General features: G+C 41.9%; 2 protein-coding genes across 2 annotated transcripts in view; both read right to left on the minus strand.

Moving 5' to 3' along the window:
- Window positions 1–1,962: 1,962 nt before the first annotated feature.
- Window positions 1,963–6,156, minus strand: arpp19a (cAMP-regulated phosphoprotein 19a). Its single transcript, XM_023261584.3, has 3 exons — window positions 5,975–6,156; window positions 4,920–5,042; window positions 1,963–3,657 (listed from the first exon to the last, which is right to left on the minus strand). Exons 1-3 carry the CDS (start codon window positions 6,029–6,031, stop codon window positions 3,487–3,489), a joined length of 351 nt encoding a protein of 116 aa, XP_023117352.1. The 5' UTR covers window positions 6,032–6,156; the 3' UTR covers window positions 1,963–3,486.
- A 1,652-nt stretch (window positions 6,157–7,808) lies between these two features.
- Window positions 7,809–24,746, minus strand: part of atosa (atos homolog A) — a 31,548-nt gene continuing 14,610 nt past the window's right edge. Inside the window, exons 2-12 of the mRNA XM_035944145.2 lie at window positions 17,920–18,104; window positions 17,123–17,319; window positions 15,161–15,286; window positions 13,112–14,990; window positions 12,575–12,700; window positions 11,577–11,665; window positions 10,395–10,491; window positions 9,917–10,075; window positions 9,707–9,775; window positions 9,203–9,402; window positions 7,809–9,082 (exon numbers count right to left, since the gene is read on the minus strand). Of these exons, the coding sequence (XP_035800038.2) occupies window positions 8,929–9,082; window positions 9,203–9,402; window positions 9,707–9,775; window positions 9,917–10,075; window positions 10,395–10,491; window positions 11,577–11,665; window positions 12,575–12,700; window positions 13,112–14,990; window positions 15,161–15,286; window positions 17,123–17,319; window positions 17,920–18,104 (3,281 nt within the window). The 3' untranslated portion in view covers window positions 7,809–8,928. The remainder of the gene's footprint in view (window positions 9,083–9,202; window positions 9,403–9,706; window positions 9,776–9,916; window positions 10,076–10,394; window positions 10,492–11,576; window positions 11,666–12,574; window positions 12,701–13,111; window positions 14,991–15,160; window positions 15,287–17,122; window positions 17,320–17,919; window positions 18,105–24,746) is intronic.

The following is a 24,746-nucleotide window of genomic DNA, read 5'->3' on the forward strand; positions in this document are numbered from 1 at the left end:
TGGGACCAATTTTGTTTTCTTTATTCATGCTGCACAGTAGCTTGATGGTTAGCACTGTTGCCTTGCAGCTAGAAGATCCCTGCTTTGCATCCCAGCCTGAGCCTGGGATCTTTCTGCATGGAGTTTGCATGTTCTCCCTGTGCATGTGTGGGTTCTCACTGGGTGCTCCGGCTTCCTCTCACAGTCCAAAAACATGCTGAGGTTAATTGGTAACTCTAAATTGTCCATAGGTGTGACTGTCTTTATATGTAACCCTGCGATAGACTGGTGACCTGTCCAGTGTGTCCCCTGCCTTCTCCCTAAGTCGGCTGGGATAGACTCTAGTCCCCTCACGATCCTAATGAGGATTAAAACTTTTTTTAAAAAAAGTTTGACCACTATATCCTTAGAAGCTACAATTTAAATTACAACTTCAAATAAATAGACATCACTCTGGAGATGCAATCAAATAAAAATATTTAATAATAATTAATATAATAATATATTAATGCAACATGATGATTGAGACTCAACACTGGCTTAGGATGGTGGATGCTTCTGATTGGGCGCATGATTCATAAACACAGTGACTCCTTCAATTTTTTTTTTATGTTGATGACAGCTGAACCTTTCCATTAGATTCTCTAAGCATGATATGCTGAGCTCTCTTAATGACTGCCTTTCTGATGTGAAAAACTGGATGTCAAATAATTTTATTCAGCTGAACCCTGACAAATTGGACATTCTTGTTATTGAGTGGCAGCAGATGGCAAAACTTACATCAGCTGGTTTACGAATCTCTGTGTATGGCTTGACAGTAATCAGAGTTCTGAGCTGCACACACCAAAGCTTGTGCAATCGTTTTTATTATCTTAGAAATATTTCAAAAAGAGTCTATCTTAACCTTTTAAACAATCTTTTGGATACTATTTTGCACAATATTATTTCATCATGCCTGGATTACTGCAGTATTCCTTTTTACCAGCTTGAGCCAAAAGCCATTGATCAAATCTAGACTGTAGAGAATTAAGCTGCCAGGCTTTTAACCACACACAAAAGACATGAGCACATCAGTCCTCTTTTAGCCTCCTTACTCTCACCATGTTTTAGGACAGATTTTAAAATTTTACTCGGCCATGGCCTCTCTCATAATTATAATTCTAAACTTTTAGCACTGTGTGCACCAGTACACTCTTTGAGATCCTCATTCAGAGGTCTTTTGTTTGTTCCAGAGGCCCAACTGATAAGTAAACAGGACAGAGTGTTTCAGGGTCTAAAGGCTCTGGAACGATCTGCGGATATCATGTCAGCTGAGTCTGTGATCTCTTAAGTCAGTTCTTAGAACATACTGCCATCAAAGAGCCTTTCCTGATTTTTGAGTTCAATTTCCTTAATTCTAATTCTTAATTCAACTACCTTTTCTAACACTGAATTGTTTTTTATACCGTCTTTTAAATTCTAATGGTTTTCTGACTGTTTTGCTGCCTGGTGGTCATTGTCACCTGAATCAATATTATTGGAGCAGCACATACTAAAATTGTGTGTGCTTAACATATATGTACACGATATTTCCCTGATGTCTTTTATTGATTGATAAGTATGATGCAATAACAAAAAAGAGATGGAGAAAAATAAGGAGAGAAAAATCAGAAGTTGGGGTTATAATTTGTTGGTGTTCGTTTTTTTTGGATAAGATTAAAACGGCAGGATAGACACTTAAAACTACTTTTGCTTAAAACTACTTTTGCTTAACAGTGTTCCTAACTGTGATCACCTCTCATTGGAGTTTTGTTCACCTTTTTTTTGCTTCCGTTGCTGAAGGCCATAAACTGATAAACTCACTACATAATTAAAGCAACTACAAGTAATATTGTGAACTATTAGGAAAAGTCAAATGTAAACATTATCCATTTGAAAGCACCTTAAACACACTGTACGCCCTAAATATGGACATTAATATGACACACACACACAACACAGCAATTAAACATTTGTGCAAAACTATTTTATTTACAAAACAAAATGGCACAACGTGACAGCAGGGCAGCCATATACATGCACAGCTCAGACAGATGTAGTGCTAGCTTCAATTACCACCATCACAGGTAAATTTCATCCAATCAGTAAAGACCCTGGAAACGCACTACACAGGGTCGAGGACAATTTTAAGATAAAACTACTTCAACTTATGATTACACAAGGATTTTTCCCAAGTTATTACACTATTTGTTCCCAGTACAATTTATTTTTAACCATAGATTTATACTCACACAGCATACAGGACGCAAACACTGGTCCCCACTGACAGTAATTTAGGTTACAGGTCCCGTATACCCCTCTACCCCTCTTTGAGCATGATGATTCATTCATGACAGCTTTGACCCCAGGACAGTGTCGCCATCTGAGGCTGAAACGGAATGGCACACCATGAACACAGTGCAAACTTTCAACACTGCAGTTCAGTCTGAAGTAACAACGTCCTCCCTTCCTCTTTCACTCTTCAAAGGAGAACATTTCCTAGTTCATAGACATCTTGAATGAATCATCTACCTGCCTTCCCAATGCTTTTATACTTCACCCAAGCTATTCAGCATCTGCTTAAATGTCTGCTTAGTGCATCTTAATGAATTAAAACAGAGCGCAATGAGGTTCGCCTTTGGGAGCCCTGCGTCACACATGCAGTTCCATATGACAATCTGGCCCTTACTGCGTGGTCCTTTAATACGGACACAATCAAAGTGTTAACAAAACTGAACTTGGCCTCTGGATTACAATATTCAGTCAGTCACTCAAGCATATCGACAGCATAATTTAGAATAAGGACATACAGTGAATAATACAAATCTGATGTAAAACGTTCTAAAAGGCTGACGCCTGCCCCTGTGGCAAACAAAAAGAAATATTTATATGTATATATATATATATATATATATATATATATTTATAGACACACACACACATTTGTAGACTGAGGGATCCTGACCACCATATTTAAGTTCTCCAACCATGCGAGGTGCAGCTTCTGCTGCTCGCCCTTCTCCTCTGCCAGTAAACACAGACGTATGCATTGTCCATCCGTCAAACAGAAGCATCACAGACCACTCATCACACTCACACTTGGATGTCCTGTCATTCAGTGTATCTTACATGGAAGTAAAAAAAAACAAAACAAAACAAAAAACATGAAAGGAGAGGGAAAAGTAAGAGGATGATAACACACAGTCATTGGAGCGGGAGACCCAAGGGACAGAAACAAGGATAGGGGGCAGCAGAGACAGGGGCAGGTGGGGTCGAAACAAAAATAAACAGGATTTGAAAGTATCGGCTAGCCAGTCCGCTAGGTGCTAGGTGTGGGTTCCAGTTGGGTGGGGTCCAGGCTGGCGTGGAGGGGGGCAGACGCAGGGTGGTAGTGTAAAGGGTGGGAGAGGTAATGTTACAGCTCTGAGACTTGAGTGGACAGGGTTAGGGCTGGGAGGTGCTGCAGGGGCCATTGAGATTGCGTATGCATCAGCCTGCTAGTTTACTGGCCACCAGAGAGGGTTTCCTCTGGGGCAGGTCCTGGGGGGTGGGGATGTGGTCCCCTGTGATCTCGGTCTTCTCCGGTGCAGCTGTTGGCAACTGTTTGTTCTTTATCTTCGCTTTAGCCATGTTGTAGTCACCCGAGTCAAAGTATTTTTGCTGTAGAAAGACATAAGATTCAAATTTTCAAGTGTCACAAATGGGAAGAAGTGGCATAAGTCAATAACAAAACCATTTTAAAAAGGATTATTTTAATTAGATGATAGAGAGCAAATATCATCAATTTGTGATTTTGTTACATGGCTGAGTTTTTGACCACTGGTAGAACTATGCAGCAATTTTTTAATGGGGCAATCCTTGTTTTGTTTGTATCATGCAAGCACAGGAACATGCATGAACATGAAGGCATGCAATAAACAATATAGCTGCTGTCTTTGTGCTGTCTTTTTGATAGACAGTTGGAGGAAGAAACTAATCAGAAAATGTAAAAAATGTGCCTACAAAAGCAGTAAAAAGAAGACTTGTAGTAAATGAACATGCTGCAAACAGAGAAATCAATTTTGCAAATGACTTTGCAAGGGAAGACAGACCCTCATTATGTTCACTACCCATCAAGGATAAACACAAAGCACAGCTGTGGTTTGTTTACATGGAAACTCGACAGAGCAACTTTAAGCTACAATATTTACATCTTTTTAGAAGGCAAGATAAATATGTCTAACAATGATTGTCTACATTGATTTCATTCATTAATCAATCTATTTTTTTAAAGAAAGAAAAACAGTTTTTTGCACTCAGTATAACCAAAAATTCTGTCAGAGACCCGGTATTCAAGGTAAATGATGTTTTGACAATATATCAGGCCCTGCTGCGGGTATCAGGCTGTGCCCTACTGACACACTTAGATTAATAAAACATCAGAAATCATGGAGATGCCCATCACAAGTTATTAGAACCCAAAGCAAAAACTCCTAATTGCCTGTTGTACTTGGCTGGCAGTCACAGATCTTAAAAACATTATATTTGACAAGCTGCAATCAGTGTTTATATTCTTCTTCTCCTTATTTGACTGAATATTAATTCTGAAAGCCAGTTAAGTAATTTTACCAGCAAAAACTAAAAACAACAACAACAAAAAATACAGATTCCAGCATCTCAAGTGTTAACGTTCACTAATCTTATGTGGCCTTCTGTAACAATAAACTGAATATACAGGACTGTCAAATGGGCAAAACAGCAATACGCATATGTCAACTTGTGTTCTGGGAAACTGTGAAGGAAATACTTCAGTATTTTCTGATTACTTATAGACCTAATGATGATAAACCTGCAGGTCAGTACAGTGTATCTGTGCTAAATGAAAAAGACAGCAGATTCTGGGATCCTGAATGTTTTGCAGACAAACACCAGAGATAACTCACCCCCTTCTGCAGGCGTTTGCGAAGCAGATCAGAGCCTCCAGGTTTATTTCCTAAATTTGGGTATCTGGCCTTCAGCTTAGCCTCCTCTGCCTTCTCAGGACTGATCATCTTCTCCTGCACCTCCTGAAAACAAGAAGAAGCATTAGGCACCGAGAAATATTACTCAAAACCCGCATACTGCAGAATAACAGAGAACACTCATTCAGGTTCCTCCAAGCTTCAACTTGTTTGACACAATTCGTCAGCTGTACATCAACACTGCATTTAGTAACGCAGACAAATGATGAGCCCACTAATATCTAAAAATTCTGAATATAATACGTGTAATAGCACTTTAAAATCGCTTTTTAAACTAGCTTGGTTAAAACACTGTTGGCAAAGATATATAAACATTCACCTGCCAGGCACAGTGCAAAAATAAAGGTCCAAATTGCCGCTATTGCATATGAACATCAAGCTAAAAAGGAGCATTAGCTCAGTCTTCGCTCGACAGCTCACTGGAGAGCTAGCCCACACTTGTGTGGGTTGGTAGGGATTAATCATTAAGTGTGCTACAAAAATCATTTGCGGTGTATGATATTAATAGTTACTGACGGCTAACTTGGCAGCAACCTAGCAACAAAAAAACGCTGTGGCTTAAGCAGAATTTAAGCTAACTGAGCAGGCACCGAGCCAGAGAGCAGCAATGTGTTGAGTTGAGCTAAGCTAACTTTAGCAGCTGAGCTAACCGTAACCGCTGCTTTGAGAATGTCATGACAGTTAGCCCGGCTAACAGGCGAGCTGCTAACGTTAGCTAACGGTCTGACATTCACACCAACCATCCAAAACATTCACTCTGTCAGCAACAGAAACGACGGTTCAGTCACTCGGTAACACACTGTCGTTCCGATATGCGACATACACCCGTAACTATTTAAATCAGCGCTGCCTATCTGGCTTTGATTAATGTCAACAATGACGAGCGCGGGGCGAAGAAGCTAGGCGGCATAACGTAGCGTTAGCTATAACAAAGTCACTGCTGCTACCGCCTGTGTTAAACTGCTAAACACAGTTACCTTCTCATCTACCGATGTCTCCTCGGCCGCCTGTGTTTCTTCGTTATCGCCCGACATTTCTAAATAATCTCAGTCAAGACACCGCTCAGCAGTTGGACGAGTGATCCACAAATCCCCTGCTGACTTTACCCATACAAGAGCTGCTGAGCGCTCACTCCCGCACAACAGATACATACGTCACATGCGGAGACACCACGCGCGCTCCCGCCCGGGCACTCCTGCCGTGCACCCGCACACCGTACAAAATCGGGATTTACATTGCGTAACATCGCGATCAGCTGTTAGACCCATGTGTTGTGTCACAAATCCAGATTTCAGTCAATAATCCGCAAAAGTGGAGAACGGCGAGTGCTGTTCTGATTAAAACAGCACAGATCAGTTTCTGTTGTTTTTCTCATGAATATCAGACTTTCAATGAAGTCCCCACAGTGTTGGATTACTGGACATGTAGCAATAATAATACCTGGGACTGTTTAGTCTCCTCCATTGTTTCCCCACTAAAACTGTCTTAATATATTTATTCTTCCTTCATTCTAATGCCTGCAAATGGACTTCCTCTGTTTCAGTATCATTCCTTTCTAAATGACCATTTTAACCATTTTTGTATAATCATTTTGTCGTTATTATAAGTTTATATAGATTCTAGAAAGTATTTACAAAGGAACACTGCTGGCATCATCCACATCTTTGATTTGTATCATAATCGGCTAATTTTAATCATGTTTATAGATTTTAAATGGTTTTTATGAGGACATACTGGTATGTGGACTGATAGTATGAACAAAAAAGCATTTTATTTAATCAGTTTTTTAGGTTAAAGATTGTTTTTGCATTCAGACGTGATCTTGGTCCAAATACCTGTATCTATCAGGTATTTATGACTGTTGTATAGGCTTTACCCTTTATATTGTTGAGTTTAGGGCCAATTTTCCTAAATTATGTTCTTTAAAAATTATTCATAGGAACCTTTGGTGTCTTTGATAACCACTCCAAAGTTTGGGAAATCATGATCTACTTTTTATGTTATGTTTATAAGAACACTACGTATATTTTTTGAAACTGAAATTTTCTTTTTCTTTCGGCTTTTCCTTTTAGAGGTCACCGTCTAACTCTATTCTCTGTATCCTCATCTGTCACACCAACTAACTTCCTCTCCCACTACAGCCATAAACCTCCTCTTTGGTCTTCCTCTAGGCCTCCTGCCTTGGAGTTCAAAACTCTGCTTCTACCATTATATTCATAGTCCCTCCTCTGTACATGCCAAATCATCTCAGTCTGGTTTCTCTGGCTTTTTCTCCAAAACATCTAACGTGCATACTGTATGTTCTCATTCCTTATCAATAGAAGGATCCATCCTGGTCACTCCCAAAGAGAACCTCAACATTTTAATCTCTGCTACCTCCAGCTCATTTGAAAGAAAATCGTCTTGTAAGATTGATTAAATTGCAACTTTATGTGCATGGAATGTGTTTTGGTTTATTCATAAGAGAACCTTGTTCCGTTTTTGTATTAAAAAACATCAACAATATGCTAAAAAAGGCATGTCAGTGATGGATTTCAAATGCATGTATTTACAGTGCTTTAATGAGTCAGTAACTACTGGCCAATGTTTGCATCAAGGCAATCACAGCCCACACATCATTCCTGCCACACATGAAGAGTGTGGAAAGTGTCACCGATTTCTCATTTGCACCTTTTTCAAGTTTTAGTCAGTAAAAGTAGAGTTATTGTTTGTAGGTGTGACATTGTGGGCATTTCATTTCAGGACATTGAGAGGTAGCATCAGGCAGAACAGGAAACACATTGGAAAAATTAAAACCACAAAGACACAGTGCAGATTTTCAAGATTGCTTTAGAAGATATATAGATATATTTTTTTTCAGATTTGAATATTAATGTCAAAAATACATACTATGATATACAGTTTGCACTACATCATCTTAGCATGACAGACGTCACAAGTAGTAACTGAAATATTAATTTAAATATTAAATAAACTGATGGTAAGTAAAGTGAATGTGTAAACACTAAACTAAGGTTACTCTTTCTATTGCAACACTTCCAATAAAGTGGTTTTGTAACAGTACAAAAGTATTAGAATATGACTATTTTCTGTTTCATTTCCAGTTACAATGAGAAAAAAATCCACAGTGCACTTCTGATGTTCAGTTGTGATGTTTTCAGGTGAATCTGTCTTGATTGCTTGTTCGACTTCTTTAGTGGTCCATGGGATGTGTTGCACCACAGTCTGCCGCCCGGTTCCTCTTCCATGTGCGGTCCTTCTCCGGCCAGCTCAGGAATCACAGGGTCACAACTGACTTTACTTTCAGCAGAGACAAAATCTAGTCTTCAAGGATTTAAAATCAGAATCGCTGACCAGTGAAAGGGTTTTATATTCAATTAGAAAGAAATTAACTGAGATCTCAGAGGTCCAAATTAACATTCTGATTTGCGTCAACAGAGTAAAATAGCCTGAACTCTCTTGACTTCATTTCAAGTGTCTAACTGCGTCTGTGGACAATCACTGGTCTCTACTCTCCTGCCAGACGCTGGAGGGGATACACACAACAGCAGGAAAAAGGATTAGCTATCAAATCTGGTAAGAACACCTTGACCAAGAGTACAAGATTGGAAACACACTTTCTAACTGTAACCTTTGACCCAACCTCTCTGTTTAAAGTTGCGCACTTAACAGAGAAAAAGGTTTATTTCTGAAGAGTCTCTGAGGCGGTTAGCCCCCCCCAACCCCCATTCCCTGTCAGTTTACGGTGACAGAAGGCATGAAATCTAAGTTTCTGGACACAGGCCAGAAGAGGCTTGTTGACTGCGGTCCTCGTCTCTCTTGAAATACTAGCCACGAACTAACAGGCTGAATAAGAGTCTATCGCTGGCATCAGGGTGTAACTGAAGCTTCAGCAGCGGCCTGCCGGGTGGAGGAGGGAGGGCATCAGGCCTCAGCAGCGGGGAGAGAAGGGTGGGTCAATGGGGGACTCTGTGAAGGACTGGAGCTCATAGGCAGCACCGCTGTCCACCTCCATGGACTTCCTGGAAAACAGCAGACGGATGTCCCTGTGGAGGTAGATCTTCCCAGACTTAGAGCTCTGGAACCTGGTGGGGATGACAGACAGAGACGACAAACAAGGAGGATGAAATAGGTAGAAGGAACTTCACCTCTGCTGGATATATTTCACTTTCAGTGTGTGCAGAGAAAAATAACAGCCATCTCACCTCAGATGAACGAGGTAGCGCAAGGTGCGTCCCTGGCCCAGGGTGAGGGGCTTCCTGCTGGTCTGACTGTTGGTGTCACGGCGGACGGGAACAGAGAAGGTCCTCTGGCGTAGGAAGGTCTGGTGTCCAGCTGGCATGGCTCGTAGGTCGTACATCACAACAAACATCTTTACCACCGTCTTGTTGGGGTTGAATAAGGTCTGAGGGGTTCAACCAGAGAGCGTGTCAAGATTTAAGACAGATTTCTAAATCACTGTATGCAATGTAATAAGAATCTAAAAAGAAGAATGCTTTTCAAATTCAGAAATATAAGCACCATTAACGGATAAACACAAGCCATGAATCTGTATTTTACAAGAAACATTTTCCTTTACAACCACTAGGAGTCTCCCTTTCCTTTTGTTACTCTGTAATTTCTTTGTTCTCAGCTGTGTGCAGACTCCACGATGCAGATATTTTACAAATACTTTTCATATTTCTACAACTGTGGAAAAAAATCCCCACCACTTGAATGGTTCCTGATGGAGGTACACGGTAGCCCCTTTTTCCCAGGGACTCCAGGTTTATCACACCCTGTGAGAAAACACAAATAGGCACACAAAAGTAATACATAGAAGCACACATACATTGTTTAAGAACAGTGTAGGCACAGCCATGCAGGCCAAAAAGGAAAAAAAGGTGAATTATTCAGTGGCTGGAAAAACGCAGTCTCACCATATATGGTGAGGGAGCGTTGTCATCAGAGACACTGTAGAACGACACATCCACAGGTAAGGTAAGGTGACTGGGGCAGAAGGATCCGCTGGCTCCAACCTCAGCTGTGAAACCCTCCACTGTTCCCAAAGGCTCCAGGCGGTAGTTCAGCACGCACTCCTAATGAAACAGAGCTCAGTGTTAAAGATCTCTGCTTTATGTTCCTCACAGTCTGATGCACATTTTTTTCACCTTGACTTTTCAAATTCAACAATTCATCATTGGAGCAAAGATATTAGGTAATCTTTGAAAAAAAACAGAAAACATAGAGCCATGAAAATCTACAAGCTGCTGAATGATAGTAACTTAAGCAAGTGTGGCAGCCAAATGAATTCTCTTTGAGACCAGATTCATCCAAGGATATAAAAGGGTGTAAGTGATTGTGAGCTATTGTCCAAAATGACGACCAAAGAAGAAGAAGACTGTGTGTATGTTGTACCTCAAAGTTTCCCAGCAGACTGAGACTGGCAGGTGGAGCGCTGGCACTGAACAGCTGCTGGGACTCATCTGTGTATCCTTCTCTCTTTGAACACACCCTGGAGGGTTTAAAACACACACAACTTGTTTTAAATGTGTGATGTAAGAGATTATTAAGGCGCTTACATGACAAAAGTCTCTGGTATGTCTGAACAGCCCTGCATTCCAGAAGAGATAAAATGATCCCAGACTGATGATATTTGTGTGTAAACAAAAGCGTTATCAGTTATCTTGAAATGTTTGTTACTCTGACAACTTAATTCACTGGAAGAACAGGAAATCATGATCTACAGAAATAATGGCATTTGGTTCTACTTACTGCACAGATAAATCTTGAGTCACATGTTATTTTTAACAAAGCAAATATTTTTGACTTAAAAAAAATCGTAAATTGAGGCTTGACAGTGGTTTTTAACCAGCCACAGTCAAAATGACCACAAGCAATCAGGAGACTGAAATGAACTTTCAACCCAGAACGGCAAACTCTTCAAACATTTGCTTTATAAAAAGCAGCACTGAGCTTCCACCCACATTAGCTGTGTGTAGGCTGAGCCATGAATCTCTGTGTATATAAAGCCAGTTCAGTTCTGTCTGCCATTTTGAGTTGAATGTCTGTGATTCTAGATGCAGTCACAGTACAGCAGAGCTTCAGCAGGTGGCAGCATGAGCAGAAAAGTCCTAACCTTACCGCTGAGAATGCTGTTATCGTTTCGTCTCTGAACATACAGACATCACTCCTTTATGCTACTGTTTGTCCAAGGCTTTTGTTTCAAGAGTTTGGATGTGGCCAACTGTAGCAAATGTCTTCTTTAAGACAGATTCTTTAAAAAATTGGCAGCAAACCAATCAAGATTTAAGAGCAACATTTTTCTTGCTTGTTACACAATAAAAGCTGAAATGTTACAAAGTGAGAAAGCAAGTAGGTTTTAAATTTATGATGAAAAGTATGAGTAACTCAATCCAGATGGTACTATAATCAACAGTTAATGTGGGAGGCAACTGTAAAGGAATAAAAAAAAAATCTTTGTCCTGTAACTGTGATTTAGACTGTATTAGACCAGTGAAGGTACCCCAACCATAGCCTTGTGGGCAAAGTGAGATAGGGATTGGTAACTACTGTAAGAGGACATGAAGAAATGCATACCTTTTCCCAAAAGCCCAAGGCAAACCCTTACAGCCAGCCAGAGAGGTGTCTAGGTCGAAGTAGCCTGTTTGATTTTTCCTCTGCGGAACCTGCAGCAGACACGAAGGACATGATTAACACAGAGAAGTTGTCATGTATCTCAGGTTTGAGCTTGTAAGATACTGTTTCCTTTCTTTTTTACAGAAATTTCAAACTATATATTTTTACCTCATAGGAGAGAAATTTAGAGGGATACACTACGTAATTATGTGAGTTTTCTATGACAGATAAACAAACATATTAACTGTTTAAGCTGTAATTATTAAAATAAATTTTCAAAATTAAACAGTGAATTTGATGTACTGTTAACGATTAAAAAACAAAAAGTCATGATATAGCTAAACTGAGTTCAAAAGATCAACATACTATATTACTACATTTTGTACAATGGCACCATGATGTGTATGCGGGAACTTCAGTGTTGGTGGGACTGAGAGTTTCTATGAGTGTATGTGTGTGTTTGTGCACATGTCAGTTTGACATGTGTGAGTGTAAGTGATCAGATAGGAAATTGTGATGATGAAACTTAACATGGCTGATGATGCACAGATGATTCACACACTTTACCTCCTGCTTTGTGTGGTTCTGTGTGTACATTAACTCTGGATAACTACTCAGTAGCCCAGCAGCCATAAAAGAAACAGCTGCCAGATATTTCAAAGTCTCTTCATGACAAACATTCACAGCACCACAGTACTTTCGCTGGTGAAAGCGCTGTGAGTAATGCTACAGATGGCCTGGAATACAGGGTAGTGAGTGTGGTGTTATGACAAACACAACTGCATGGACACCGACAGTGACTACTAATCACGACTAAGTCATTAGGCATTCGACTGTGCCTGTAACCCTGCATGTGACTGAAGTGTCGTCTCAACCAATATTCAAATTACAAGTGGGAGATGACTGAGTTTTACTGTGTAGATGTAGCATCAGTGTGTGAGTGTGTGTGTATTTCTCACAGGGCTGGAGAGCAGAGGCAGGCCAGTGCAGGGATGGAAAGCCTTGGTCGCTGTGGCGTCTAATGAGTGGCGATTCTGTTTCTTCCAGCTATTGCAGGGACGCAGAGGGGAGGGGCTGTGAGCGCGCTAGAGCACAGAAACAGAGAAAGATTAAGACAGCTTGCAAATGAACCGAAATTATCTGCATTTATCAAGCCACACTTGTACTAAGACAAGACAATATAAATCAGGAGGCTTTTTCCTGTATGGATGGTAAATTTCAGGAATGCCTAATGCCTATTTAGTCATTTGTAAGATTAAAGGAATACCATAAATAGGAGTAGATTTGCTGAGATTTGTGAGAAGATCAGTATTGTTTGGATGACTGCATGTTAAACATTAAGCCATCACCAGTTAGATTAGCATAAAGACTAGGAACAGGGGCTTTGTAAGTCATTTTTTAAAATTTTTTTTAAAATATGTACATACAAAACTAAAGTGTAAAAATTACAAATGTGTATGGACAAATAAAGCTATTTAAAAAAAGAAGTCCCTTACAAGGACAGTAGGAGATGGAGTCATGTCTGGACTGGATGTGCTGGAGCATCCAGACTCCGAGGGTGCCTGGTTCTCATCCTGGAGGGCAGAGGCCTGGGCTGGTGCACAGTTGTGCATCTGCATCTGGGAGTGAGACTGAGGCTGAGGCTTGCTGTGGTCGTGGCTTCTGTTACAGTTCGTGGCTGGGCTGGCATCACTGTAAACCCAGCTAAAAATCTGGGCATTCCTTGGACTGTTCTCAAGGACAGGGGAGGCATAGGGGTTTTCATGGCTGCTGGGTGTCCTGACTCTGAGCTTTTCCTGGGGAGAAGTTCGTAAACACTGACCAGTCTGAGCAAAGGACTGGCCTCTGAATGAGGATTCTTCAAGTGTAAACTGAGCACCATTTTGGGCCCGGGGAGAATGGCATTCGGTCCCCGGATCGACTTGGGGCTTGTCTGTGCAAACGGGCATGTGTGTTGCAGCGGTGTGTGTGCTGCCTCTGTGAGTTTCGTGGCTGGGTATGTGGCCGTTAGTGTAGCCATTGGTGGCAGTGTGTGAGGCTTGTGGGATGTGCGTGGTGTGCGAGTATGTGCGGACTGTGTGTGTGACTGTTGTTGTGTGTGTGTGGTGTAGAGGGCTGCCACTTCTGCTGTGCCTGGGGGACAGAGAGGGGACAGACAGTCTCTCCTGGATGAGTCTAGTAATGTCTTGGACCGCCTGGGCGATGAGGGAGCTGTCTCTCTCCCTCTCCCTGTCTTTCTCATTCTCTCTGTCTTGCTCCTTCTCTCCATTCCTCTCTTCTTCTCTGTCTCTTGTCTCAGTCATTTTCAGCTTCCTGCAGGCTGCAGGTTTAGGGGAGGAGCTCTCCCGTTTAACAAAAGAAGTGTCAGTCACAGGTGTGTTGAACGGGGTGGGCCACACACGTCCCACAGACTCATAGGGTGGTACGTCAGGCTCTTTGGTCTTACTGGCAGTTAAGTCGTCATGATTACTGCCCCACATGGCTTTGGGAGGGTTGTCAGATGCAAAAAGGCCAGGAGGGAGTGGTGGGGCTGTGGGGTCACAGAAGTTAAGCCTTTGTGCAATGCGGGCTATAACTTCCTGTCTCTCCTGCAGCAAGGAGCCAATCAGGGGGTTTGTCTCGGATGCTGCAGGCCTTGGGGAGGGGCAACGAGGTGGCTCGGCCAAGGATAAATTCTTAAAAGCTCTCAGAGGCTCAGGGATGGGTCCCTTTGACCTCTCACTGCTGTTGGTACCAGAACCGTAGTCCTCTGCTTGTGTGGGGTCAGATGAACCGTTGAGGGTTGAGTAGAGCCACTTCCCTGCTTTACTTGTGGGAAGTGGGGATGGGGAGTGGGAGCGGGAGGGCGTGGGGGAATGAGAAGGCCGGTGGAACAGCGGTGAGCCCTGACGTTGGGGGATGTTGACCTGCGGAAGCTCTCCGTTCTGATACGTGTGGTTTTCACCAGGCTCCTTGCTCTTCTTGCTGTACGGATGTGGTACAGTAGTGTGAGGAAGGCTATTAATGGGGATGTTGTTGATGGGAAGATTAGGAATGGGTAAACCATTGAGGAGAAGGCCAGACATGGAGTTGGAGCTCTTGCTGTACATGTTAGAGTTGTGAAGGAGGTTGTCTTTACTGGGATCCTGGCTCTTTTTGAGGGTGGGCAGGCCACCATGGCTGTTGAGGTTTGGGTTGAGGCTGGGAGTCTTGCTGTAAAGTGGAGGAAGGCCGGTGTGTATGCTGCAGGCCAGGGTGGGGTAGGTGGGCTGTCTGGGGAGCGACTGGACACGAACCTGCAGCGCAACACTCTGGGACACATTGGGAACAGGGAAAATGTGCTCTGAAGGTGGTTGGGAAAACTGCCACACCAAGTCCTCATCAGCAGCACTGATCCTGTTGGACAGAGAGTGAGATTCAGTAAACAGGATTTACACCCATTTTTAACATTGAAATAAACACAACTTTAGCAAGTTTCCTGTAGTTTTAACACTTTAGTCTGACAGCCTGACTGAGAAACCTTCAGCCCACCACTGCCCAAGTCTTCACTCAGTGTTGCGTCTGACCTGTACAGGATGTTTCTGGGGACGATGCCATGGGAGGCGCTGAGCCAGGCGCTGAGCTGGGAGAAGAAGACGTAGGAGCGAACAGCCAACAGCAGGGTCTTCTCCTCAATGAAACGATCGCCGCTTCTATTAAAAACACAGTTAAAAAGAGGTGGAAGTGTGCCAGTGTGTCAGGTTAATGAGAAAACAGTTAAGGGATGTGTGTGTGCGTGTTTTTTTTTTCCAAACACAAAGTGTGCTCTGTTCGTATTCGTGAGTAGAAAAGTGGGCCGATCTGCCAGGCTAATTAACTCCCAGAGTGCCAATCCAATTATCTGGATATTTGATGGTATTGGTTTTTTACATTTTGTTATCATGATATTCTAAATTATGGCATGTATTTTTGTGCATTATTTTAGTTTTTCTTTCATAGCTTTTACTAGCCTTTGCTTTTTACCTCTTGACAATAGTATCAGTAGATGTCTTCATGATCTCCAGAGTGATATATGAAACTCATGCGCATCTAATGTAATGCCATTTTGTACATTTACGATAAGATACATTATAGCAGCTTGCATTGATCATTTCCTTGCTAGAACTTACTGTACATTAAAATTATTGAAATATATAAACAAGTAATAACATTCTGGAAGGTCTTGTGAAGGTTTATACAGTTCATGGGAGCTATATAAGTGTATTCTGAATATAGTCTTTGTTGTATAGGCTTTGTTTGGTCTGATGGCCAGTCAGATTTGTTTCTCAACCCAGACCTTTAGGACACGCTGTCAGATTGTGGAGATGTAACCAACTTATCTGCATGGGTTGCTGTAGCTGTGGTGGAAGCCTCTCCCCAAAGTGCCAGCAGACAGACAGATTTTTATTGTCCATGGTGCCCTCCAAAGAACTCTGCTAGTAGCAGCAAGAATTTTGCTCAGCACTTCTGTCAATCTGGATTTGACGTGGTGGTTTTGTGTTGTATTGCATGTGATGCAAAAAACACTTTGAAATCCCATTTAAGCTGCCACACCTTCTGGGCTACGACACAGCGGTAGAAATGCGATTGGAATTGCATTTCAAACCATGTCCAAATGTGGTTTGGATCCAGGTTGTGAACAAAGATCTTATTCATATGTTTCTTTTGCTGTCCAATTTCTAAAATCTGGATAATGAAACTGGGTTGGCAGCCTAAACAAGACCTTAGACGCAGGTATAGTATTGTAGTGTGACACAAGGTCTGTACACAGAAACACCTTAAAATTCAGCGTAGTAGTTTATCCCAAAACTTTGTTTTTGCCGCTGTTGTACTTCAATTCAGCGCATTTCACTCAAGCTTTTCAGAGAATTATTGTTGAATTTCTGTTCCCCATTTCCTTTATTGATCCTTTATGTATCCTTATGTATGATTATATTTTGGCATAAAAGGAGAAGGAATACACTGCTGTTGATGCTGATCCAATATGCTGTCAGACTACAACTGTTACCCAACTGGCCCATGTTCATTCCACGTGCAGCGGGTGTGTTGATGAAACCTGTACATACTCGCACATGTAGTCACTTTAGCACACCTTAAGGCACTCTACACAACATATATAAAGGTATTTTCATGGTATTTTATTTTTTTGGTATTTCTTTTACTTTTAAAGGTATACATTTTCCAGTATTTGATCCAGATACTGTATGTCTTTTGTGTTTAAAATTATATTGCATGAACAAAACAGAATATCAAAGCAAGCGGAGTATCTGAAAGCACTAGCTGTGTGAGCAACAAAAATAAGCAAGAAATGGATGAAGGGAGAAGCTAGGAACCTTGGAAATATAATGTACAGTATGTCTCTTCTCTCTGTGTTTGTGGGTACCTGCTCATGTGAATAACCCTGTCTTAGTATTTTTATGAAAACAGACAGAAGTGTGCTTTTCTAGCATTGTCCATGTTTAAGACAGTACGTGTGTGTGCGTGTGCGTGTGTGTGTGTGTGTTCCTTACTGCCTTGGAACTGACTGCAGGGTCCATCTCTCCAGCAGCAGAGCATCTCGTTTGATGACCGGGTCGCTGATGGGGTCACTCGGGGGGCACTCATCGCCATAGCAACAGTCTGGCAGGAGCATGACCTCGATCATGATGGGGATGCTGTTCCTCCAAAGCAGGATCACCTCAGAACGGGTTCGTCTTGCCTGCCGACACTGGAAACAGACACACAGCCGCAGACAAAGGTGGAAGGTTAGTGGTCATTAGTGAATGTCAACATGGGGATCCTGAATCTTAGGGGCAAAGCAGATGGGACCCCAAGGAGTCCCTCTTAGAGCTAAGTGAATTCTGTGCAAATTAATTCAGACGACATTGGAGTTCAAACAAGGTTTACTGTATATTTTCTTTTTGCGTTGTTATTCCAGTGACAGAGGGGTACAGTGCACACCCGGTTTATTAGGTACACCTCTCATATTACAACCCTGCATTTAATCAGAACTACATAAAGGTTACAAAATCAAGAGTTTGCTTGAACAGTCATAGAGAGGTATTATGATCTAGTGATTCTGTCACTGAATATTGGCTGTTGAGTTCCAGTTCTGCTGGTATAAACACAGAATTTTTTTTAATTATCACTAAAGTCATTCATGACAAATACGTTCAGTGTGTAACCAGTTTGCTTATGCTTATGATCTGAGCTACACAAATGGAGCAGCAACAACCTCTGGTAAAGTGAGGAGCTACTGCCTCCTTTTACATTAAAGACACAAAAACATGAGAGACTGTGTACATAAGGTTATGCTGACATGTTCTACCTGGGGCAGTTTGTCGCTGCATTCATGCTTGTGAAGAGGAGGCATGGCCGACTGGGCTGGTGGACAGTGCAGCCCCTCAGTCCTGCCCTTCACGGAATATTCTGGTGTCCTTCCCTCTGTGATGAGCAAGGTCAGGAACACCAGGAACTCCTCAGCATCGTACTCGAAAAACTCCTCTGTGGCATCTGGACAACACAGAGAAACAGAAGGTCAGCATATTTTTAAAAATCACTTCATATCAAAATAGCAAACAAGGAACTGGTTGGAAGAAAATAGAATTTAATCTACTTATCCGCCTATTCTGTTACTGATGCGGGGACAATAAAAATGCCCAAACAACAGCGGAAAACCACATGTATTGCCATGATGCATGACAGGTTATCTTTGTTTAGGTTTTTGCTTAAGTGGATAAGGCTATTTAACTTTAGCTGGAAAGGCTTGTTTAGAGAAGGGGTGTGGGGAAGGCGGTGGATGACACAACCTTTCCAGTTTGGCTGCTTTAAAGGAATATATTTAGACCTTCCATGTCAGCTGAGCTGAGGGGTGAAGCCACACACTGACTGCTCCTTCTCTATTACAGGATACACAAACATAGGCAGCACTGACAGTGACATTATTAACACTCACTGGCAAAACATTTCCAAACAAATCTCAATCAGATGTATGAGAAAAGTACAGGACCGAAATAATTGAGTGTGTGTTGCACCACTCTGTGCCTCACAAATTTTGCCAGGGTAGTGTGGGTGGGGCTGGCAGGACAGAGTAGGGCTGATTCAACCTTTCACTGTTTTGGAATAGGTTATTCCCCTCTGACTCTGTTCAAATTAACAGTTATATAGCCACACAAAGGCTCCTGACAAGGAATAATCAGCTGGCTGTCACATTAAAATTATAGCTCACGCTGAGTCACTCTGTTGTACGTTATTATTCACAACAGCTGAATCTATAGGAGGGTTTAAACGGGGCAAGTTGGAGGCTGTTATATATTAGGTCACCAATCAAATGTTGCTTAATTGTACGTTTGTCTTTTGCCACCACAAAATGAACAGAAACCTGCTGTTTGTGTTATAATTGAAGCTTAGATCTTAAGTAAGGTATTTTTAGCAGACACTTGAAGAGCCTGTCTTAGCTCTCTACTGCCTGCACTCCTTCAGAGAAAACTCCCAGAATCCCTCAGGAGGTCAGCTGATATACAGCAGCACAAAGAATTACAGCTTTCTTTCCTCACAGCACACTGATGTACAGAAGGTGGCGGCTCATAAACTCTGAATTTCTAAATAGCGGAATCAGAGTCAAACTAAATGGAAGTCAAATTTAAGTGGACACTTCTCTTTTTTTCACTCTGACAACATCACAACCTCATAAGGATAGGAATACAGATACACAAACACATAACCTGTCCTCCTCCCACCAGAGCAGAACTGGCTAGAACAGAGTCCCTCTCAGCTGGCTCTGCAGAAGTGTGAGCTACGAGCTGCTGCTGTATGTATGTGTGGGTACGTATCGTAGTCAGCCAGCCAGTCACGCACATTCCTCTCAGGGAACTCCTCCTACATGCCTCTGAGCTGCTGCTGCACGTGGAGAGAGACGCAGTCCAACACAAAACATGAGGAGGGAGCGAGAGAGGGACGGGAGGAGGGGGTCTGCTAGCCAGCTGTAGGCTGAATAAGCACAGGATGAAAGACATGGAGAGGGAGGCTATATTCAGAGACAATCTCCTTTTCTTTATGGGCTGGGATCGGAAAGGCTTGAACAAAGGGATCAAGAAACCAATAGTGGGGGAGAAAAAGAGAGCAAGAGACAGGAGAAAGGGAGTAATATACGACAACGGTCAACATTCAAGGTCACAGTCTATCGCCTTTGCATGATGGTTGGCTTAAAAGCACTGGATATAGTGGGTACTGACTGGCTGATGTGATGCTAAGGTTTCAGAATCCCAGTCTGTACTGGAAAAAGTCTTCAGTTCCTGGTGCTATTAGGATTTGGGCTAAAGGTGACACTCTGTGATGGAGGCCAGGAGCAAAAGAGAAAGGAAGCATGGATGGACGAAGCCAGGAAGGTAAAAGATTGATTAAGGAAGCGGAGGAAAACACCCTCTGAGGAGGGAGGAAGGTAGCGCTTAAACTACTTATTTGCCTGTCTATACCCCCCATGAACACACAGACACTCAGAGCTCCAATTCATGTGTGCACAGTGGGTGTCAGATTGCTGCTTTCTAGGAAAAGCAAGCCCAAGTACATTCACCCCTAGAGCACACATGGTAAAAACACACATGGCCACCATGGCACACAACACCATTGCACACACATAATCTACTTCGAAGTATACACAGCAACACACACATGCAGTGCAGGACAAAGGGCCAGTGATAGAGGCTTTGGTTAAGGGGGCCCAGCTTGCGTATGCTAAGATGAGAGCTGTCATTCATTAGGGTGTAGTGCCTGAATAGAACATTCCTATGAAGCCTACACACACAACTCACACACACAACTCACATACCAGCACAAAGACATGCATCGTAAATGGAAGCTGGAAGGTGATCAGGATACAGCACAAAACAAAAACAGCAAAGATGTAGCAAACCTTTGCACAGAAGCTGTGTCCAGAGCTGAAATCTGATTGTGTATTTTTTCAGCAACTTCAAACTAAAAAAACCAAATATATGATTGCAATATATTGCTGGTGTTTTAGTGTGATGCTCGATGCTAGAGACAGAGCTTCTTCCTCTGTAACATTTTTAATCCTGCTTTTGGTGCAACTGGTTAATATCTTTTGGGAATTTATGTAACAATCAGCATTGTCTACCAATCATTAAGCCTCCAAGCTTGGTTCAACGTTCAATCCTGCCTTTTCCTTCCTGTCCTCTTCCTCTCTTTCCAACTGGATCATGATCAATTCATTCCTATCTCTTCATCTCTGTAAAATGTTAGTTTTGAATAAATATGTGCTCCTCTCTTTCTTCAATTTGTTTTAGAGCTCTCTATGTGTGTGTACATGATGTCGTTTGGGGTTCTTTTAAAACTTCACTGGTCCCCCTTGCACTCAGTGAGGGAACTACCATAGCAACTACTAGCACTGCTTGAGAAATGCAAACAGAAAACACTTCAGTAAGAAAAATATAATCAGGTTTAGGTCCAGTGTTTAAATAAGAAGCTTTACTGATACATCCAGCACTGAATAGGCCCAAACCCAGATACACAAACAAACAGTGGAAACCTGTTATTCTTTTTTCCATGTGCATGTGATCTCCGCTCCATCTCCCGATAATGTGTGATGTAAATTATGTAACAGGTCGGATTAAGATTCAGCCATCTTATTATTAGACCTGTGACCGCCTGCCACCAAGTGCAGCTGGAGTCCTGCCTACAGATCAGCTGGTTCAGCACATACATACATACACACACACACACACACACACACACACACACACACACACACACACACACACACACACACACACACACACACACACACACACACACACACACACACACACACACACACACACACACACACACACACACACACACACACACACACACACACGCCCACAAACACCTCTCAGCTGTCTCGATGTCCTCGGACCAGCGGATCAGTACAGAGTCATGTGGGATGGAAAAAGGCCTCTAGGACAAGAGAAGAGGGGTCAACCTTGATAGCCAACACAGTCTTCGGAGTAAACACACCAAAATATACACTGACATACACTTTGGTATGATTCATCATTACCTAAGACCTGTCTGAGAGGCAAATAGAAAAGTCAAACACGTCAGTGCATCGGCAAACTGTTGTATGACTCGTGCATGTGCTGCATCTCCAATAAAATCCCTGTACACTTGTACTTGGGTGTCAGAATGATTATGAAGCTCGCAATTTGAATACACGTAGCCAGGATCAATTTTTTACATTTCGTACCCAGCAGTGTCGCTGTATAAACAGAGAGACAGATGGGAAGACAGAGGGAGAGAGAGAAACACACAAAGTAAGACAACGCACGCACACATTCAGATAAGATGACCCATTAATCCTTGCACTGCAGCCACACAATCACTGCATGGTTGGCCCTCTCTCTATGGCAAAAGTGGCTCGGCTCTCTTCACATACGCACAAATGTTCACACACATACGCTCACAGCTAATTTGAATGCGGAGTAAGTACCCATATGGCCACCACTCCCATCCTCCTCTGCTCAGCCAGTTCTGTACTCAGTGTGTGATATTTGTACAGGACCGTGTTTAATAAGTAACTATTGTTTCATTTTGGAATTAATCTGCATCCATCCATTAATTATTTAATCTACAAAATGCCACAAAATGGTTTCCACAGACCACTGTGACATCTTCAAATGTCTTCTTGTGTCTCAACAACAGTCAAAATCCACAGATATTCACTTTACTCTGTTTTGATACAAAGAAAATTGTCAAATCCTCACGTTAAAGGAGTAACAAACACCAATGATTTGACATTTTGCTCAATAAAATAAAGTGATTATTTTATTAGCCAAAGCCTTAGTGGGAACACAACCCTAATAAGTTCACTTGCAGCTGGATTATTGATACTCAAAGACAGGATGATACACACATGGTAAGTGTGATAACATATTGCAGAGCAGCAACCACAGAGAGGTGACAGCACACAAAAAGAGAGACAGAAGGTCCGCAGAGATACTGGAATAGACAGACGTGGTCTAAAGGCCAGATATGAAGCACGCACAGATAGTTCAAAAGGCAGACAGGAAGTCATTTTAACCATGTTTCCACTAAACTGTCTGCCAAGCAAATCTCATGCGATCATGTGAAACCTTGCAATAAAGCAAATTATGTGGTATTATCATCAGCTGAGTTCCTGTTTAAAAACTAGAGTCTGTTAAGAAATGGCAAGTTCTTGCTGTTCTGGTGAGAAAAGTCTTAAATATCAAAACTGAAAAATATAAATTTGTCTCCCTTTTGCATGAAATATCCCGGTCTAATATTAAAATCAACTTAAAAGTGTAAGAAAAATAAACAATTTTTAAAATAGCTAGTGTAGTGCATTAGCAGCTGTTATGTTTCACTTTAAATGCCCAGACAGGCTGTGAAAGTAATGAATAACTCTGCAGTGACTGGTGAGGTTCCCCTGAGCAAGACACTAAAGCGCTAACTGCTCTCTTGGGGCTGAGTCAATTTTCTCAAGATGAATAAATAATAAAACTTAGAGAACAAAGATTTGTATGCCTGGACCAATTTCTTAAGAAAAGCAAGGCAGCTAAGACACAAGAGGATTTTTGCAATTTCTTAAAATGCTCATTTGGTTTTGGTATTTAAAATCTTTTAAGGATTTAAGTTGATATGTATAAGGCATTTGATTTTTTTCAGGACCTGCAGACTCTAGATAACCAGCCAGCTGGGAGGCTGTGTATTAAGGCAATTTCCAGGCAGCTTCAGTGCAGCAGTGGGAGCAGTCTGCTCGGCTCGCTGAGGTGTGTCAGCTTAACACACAATGATATCTAGCTCCTTCTGAATGGAACCAAACAGAGAAGGTGCAGCCCTTCTGACTGAAAATTTCTCATTCTGATCAGGTACAGCAGTGGACGTCCTTGATGTAAAAGCAAAAGCTTTTTTTGCGGCACTTGCACGTCTTAGTCACCACTTTGTGAAGGACTACGAAATGTATTAAATGTAAATGAAAAATGTCACGCTGTTATGTCCTGACCTTGAAGCATGCATGGATGTGCTGAATGTACACATACAGTGCAAATTCACCCCAGGGCGGCATTAGATCACAGTTCAGATTTTAATTCTCTGTGCAACACTTCTATCACATACAGGATACACTTTCAGAGAGATCAGTTAAATAAAACAGCGCACTCCCCATGTTTCTGTCACGTCACTCAGACTGTGCATCAATAGAGGGGGCAGAGAGAAACGCAGATAAATCTAAATTTAACACTAGTCTCATTTTGTTCCCATTTTATTGTGTTGAACTTTGTTGCATTCAAGAAAAGATTGTCACAAGCACATATACAAGCAGTATACGTGCATACTGTTTTGCAATTGTTGCAACAGCAATCATCACCAAAGGAAATGGCACCACAAAATACTACATGATGCACTACTGGTGCACCCAATAACCTTCCTCTCCCAGAGCACTAGAATTCTAGTCAAATTCTCCTACACTCAAAAAAATAATAAAAGCCAATATTTGTATTAGTAATCACAGACTCAATTCTGAATGCGAAAACTGACTCTCTTTTAATGAAGAATCATGCAGCCCTAGTACTCGCATACCTACGTGCACACACAGCTTTGCCTGTATGATGAATATACAGAGGCAGAATAGGAGATTACACTGACAGTTCTTCCATGCTAAATCTCTTTACTGCAGCCCCCGGTGGGATAAATATAGACACAACTTGGTAGCTCTCATTTTCTGTTGTTCTCTCTTTCTCTGATTTCAAAGTGTAGGTTCTCACAAGCAACTGTTTGATGACTTTGTGATGGTGTCTGCCAGCAACGCCCAGCTAAAAGGGGCTAATGTGGTGAGCGCCTGAAGTCATACACTATGGAACGATAAGATTAACTAGCATTAATGCAAGACTGTCAGAAAAGTTCTAACAGCCAGAAGTTACTTGCTAAAATGCTGACATACACATTCAATTCTCATCTCTTTTGATTTCTACATACTATTACCGATAAAAGCTCCTTCCCAAAGCACAGCACAGACAATGTATGGGATATCTGAAAGGGTCTTCCCTAAAATCGACCACAGGGCTGGGTTCTTGCAAGCCGCCTGATGTCCACTATATGGCTTTTCCAACACTATCAAAGCATGATACCCAGTTTCAAAGT

This window comes from Amphiprion ocellaris, chromosome 1, assembly GCF_022539595.1.
Source record: "Amphiprion ocellaris isolate individual 3 ecotype Okinawa chromosome 1, ASM2253959v1, whole genome shotgun sequence".
Classification (NCBI taxonomy): Eukaryota; Metazoa; Chordata; class Actinopteri; family Pomacentridae; genus Amphiprion; species Amphiprion ocellaris.

What these genes read in the sequence shown, in the direction of transcription:
- arpp19a (XM_023261584.3), bottom strand. Translation starts at nt 6,031, where the DNA reads ATGTCGGGCGATAACGAAGAAACACAGGCGGCCGAGGAGACATCGGTA. An exon ending in AGACATCGGTAGATGAGAAG is followed by an intron (nt 5,043 to 5,974) that starts GTAACTGTGTTT and finishes TCTTGTTTTCAG; the next exon opens with GAGGTGCAGGAGAAGATGAT. An exon ending in GCAAACGCCTGCAGAAGGGG is followed by an intron (nt 3,658 to 4,919) that starts GTGAGTTATCTC and finishes GTCTTTCTACAG; the next exon opens with CAAAAATACTTTGACTCGGG.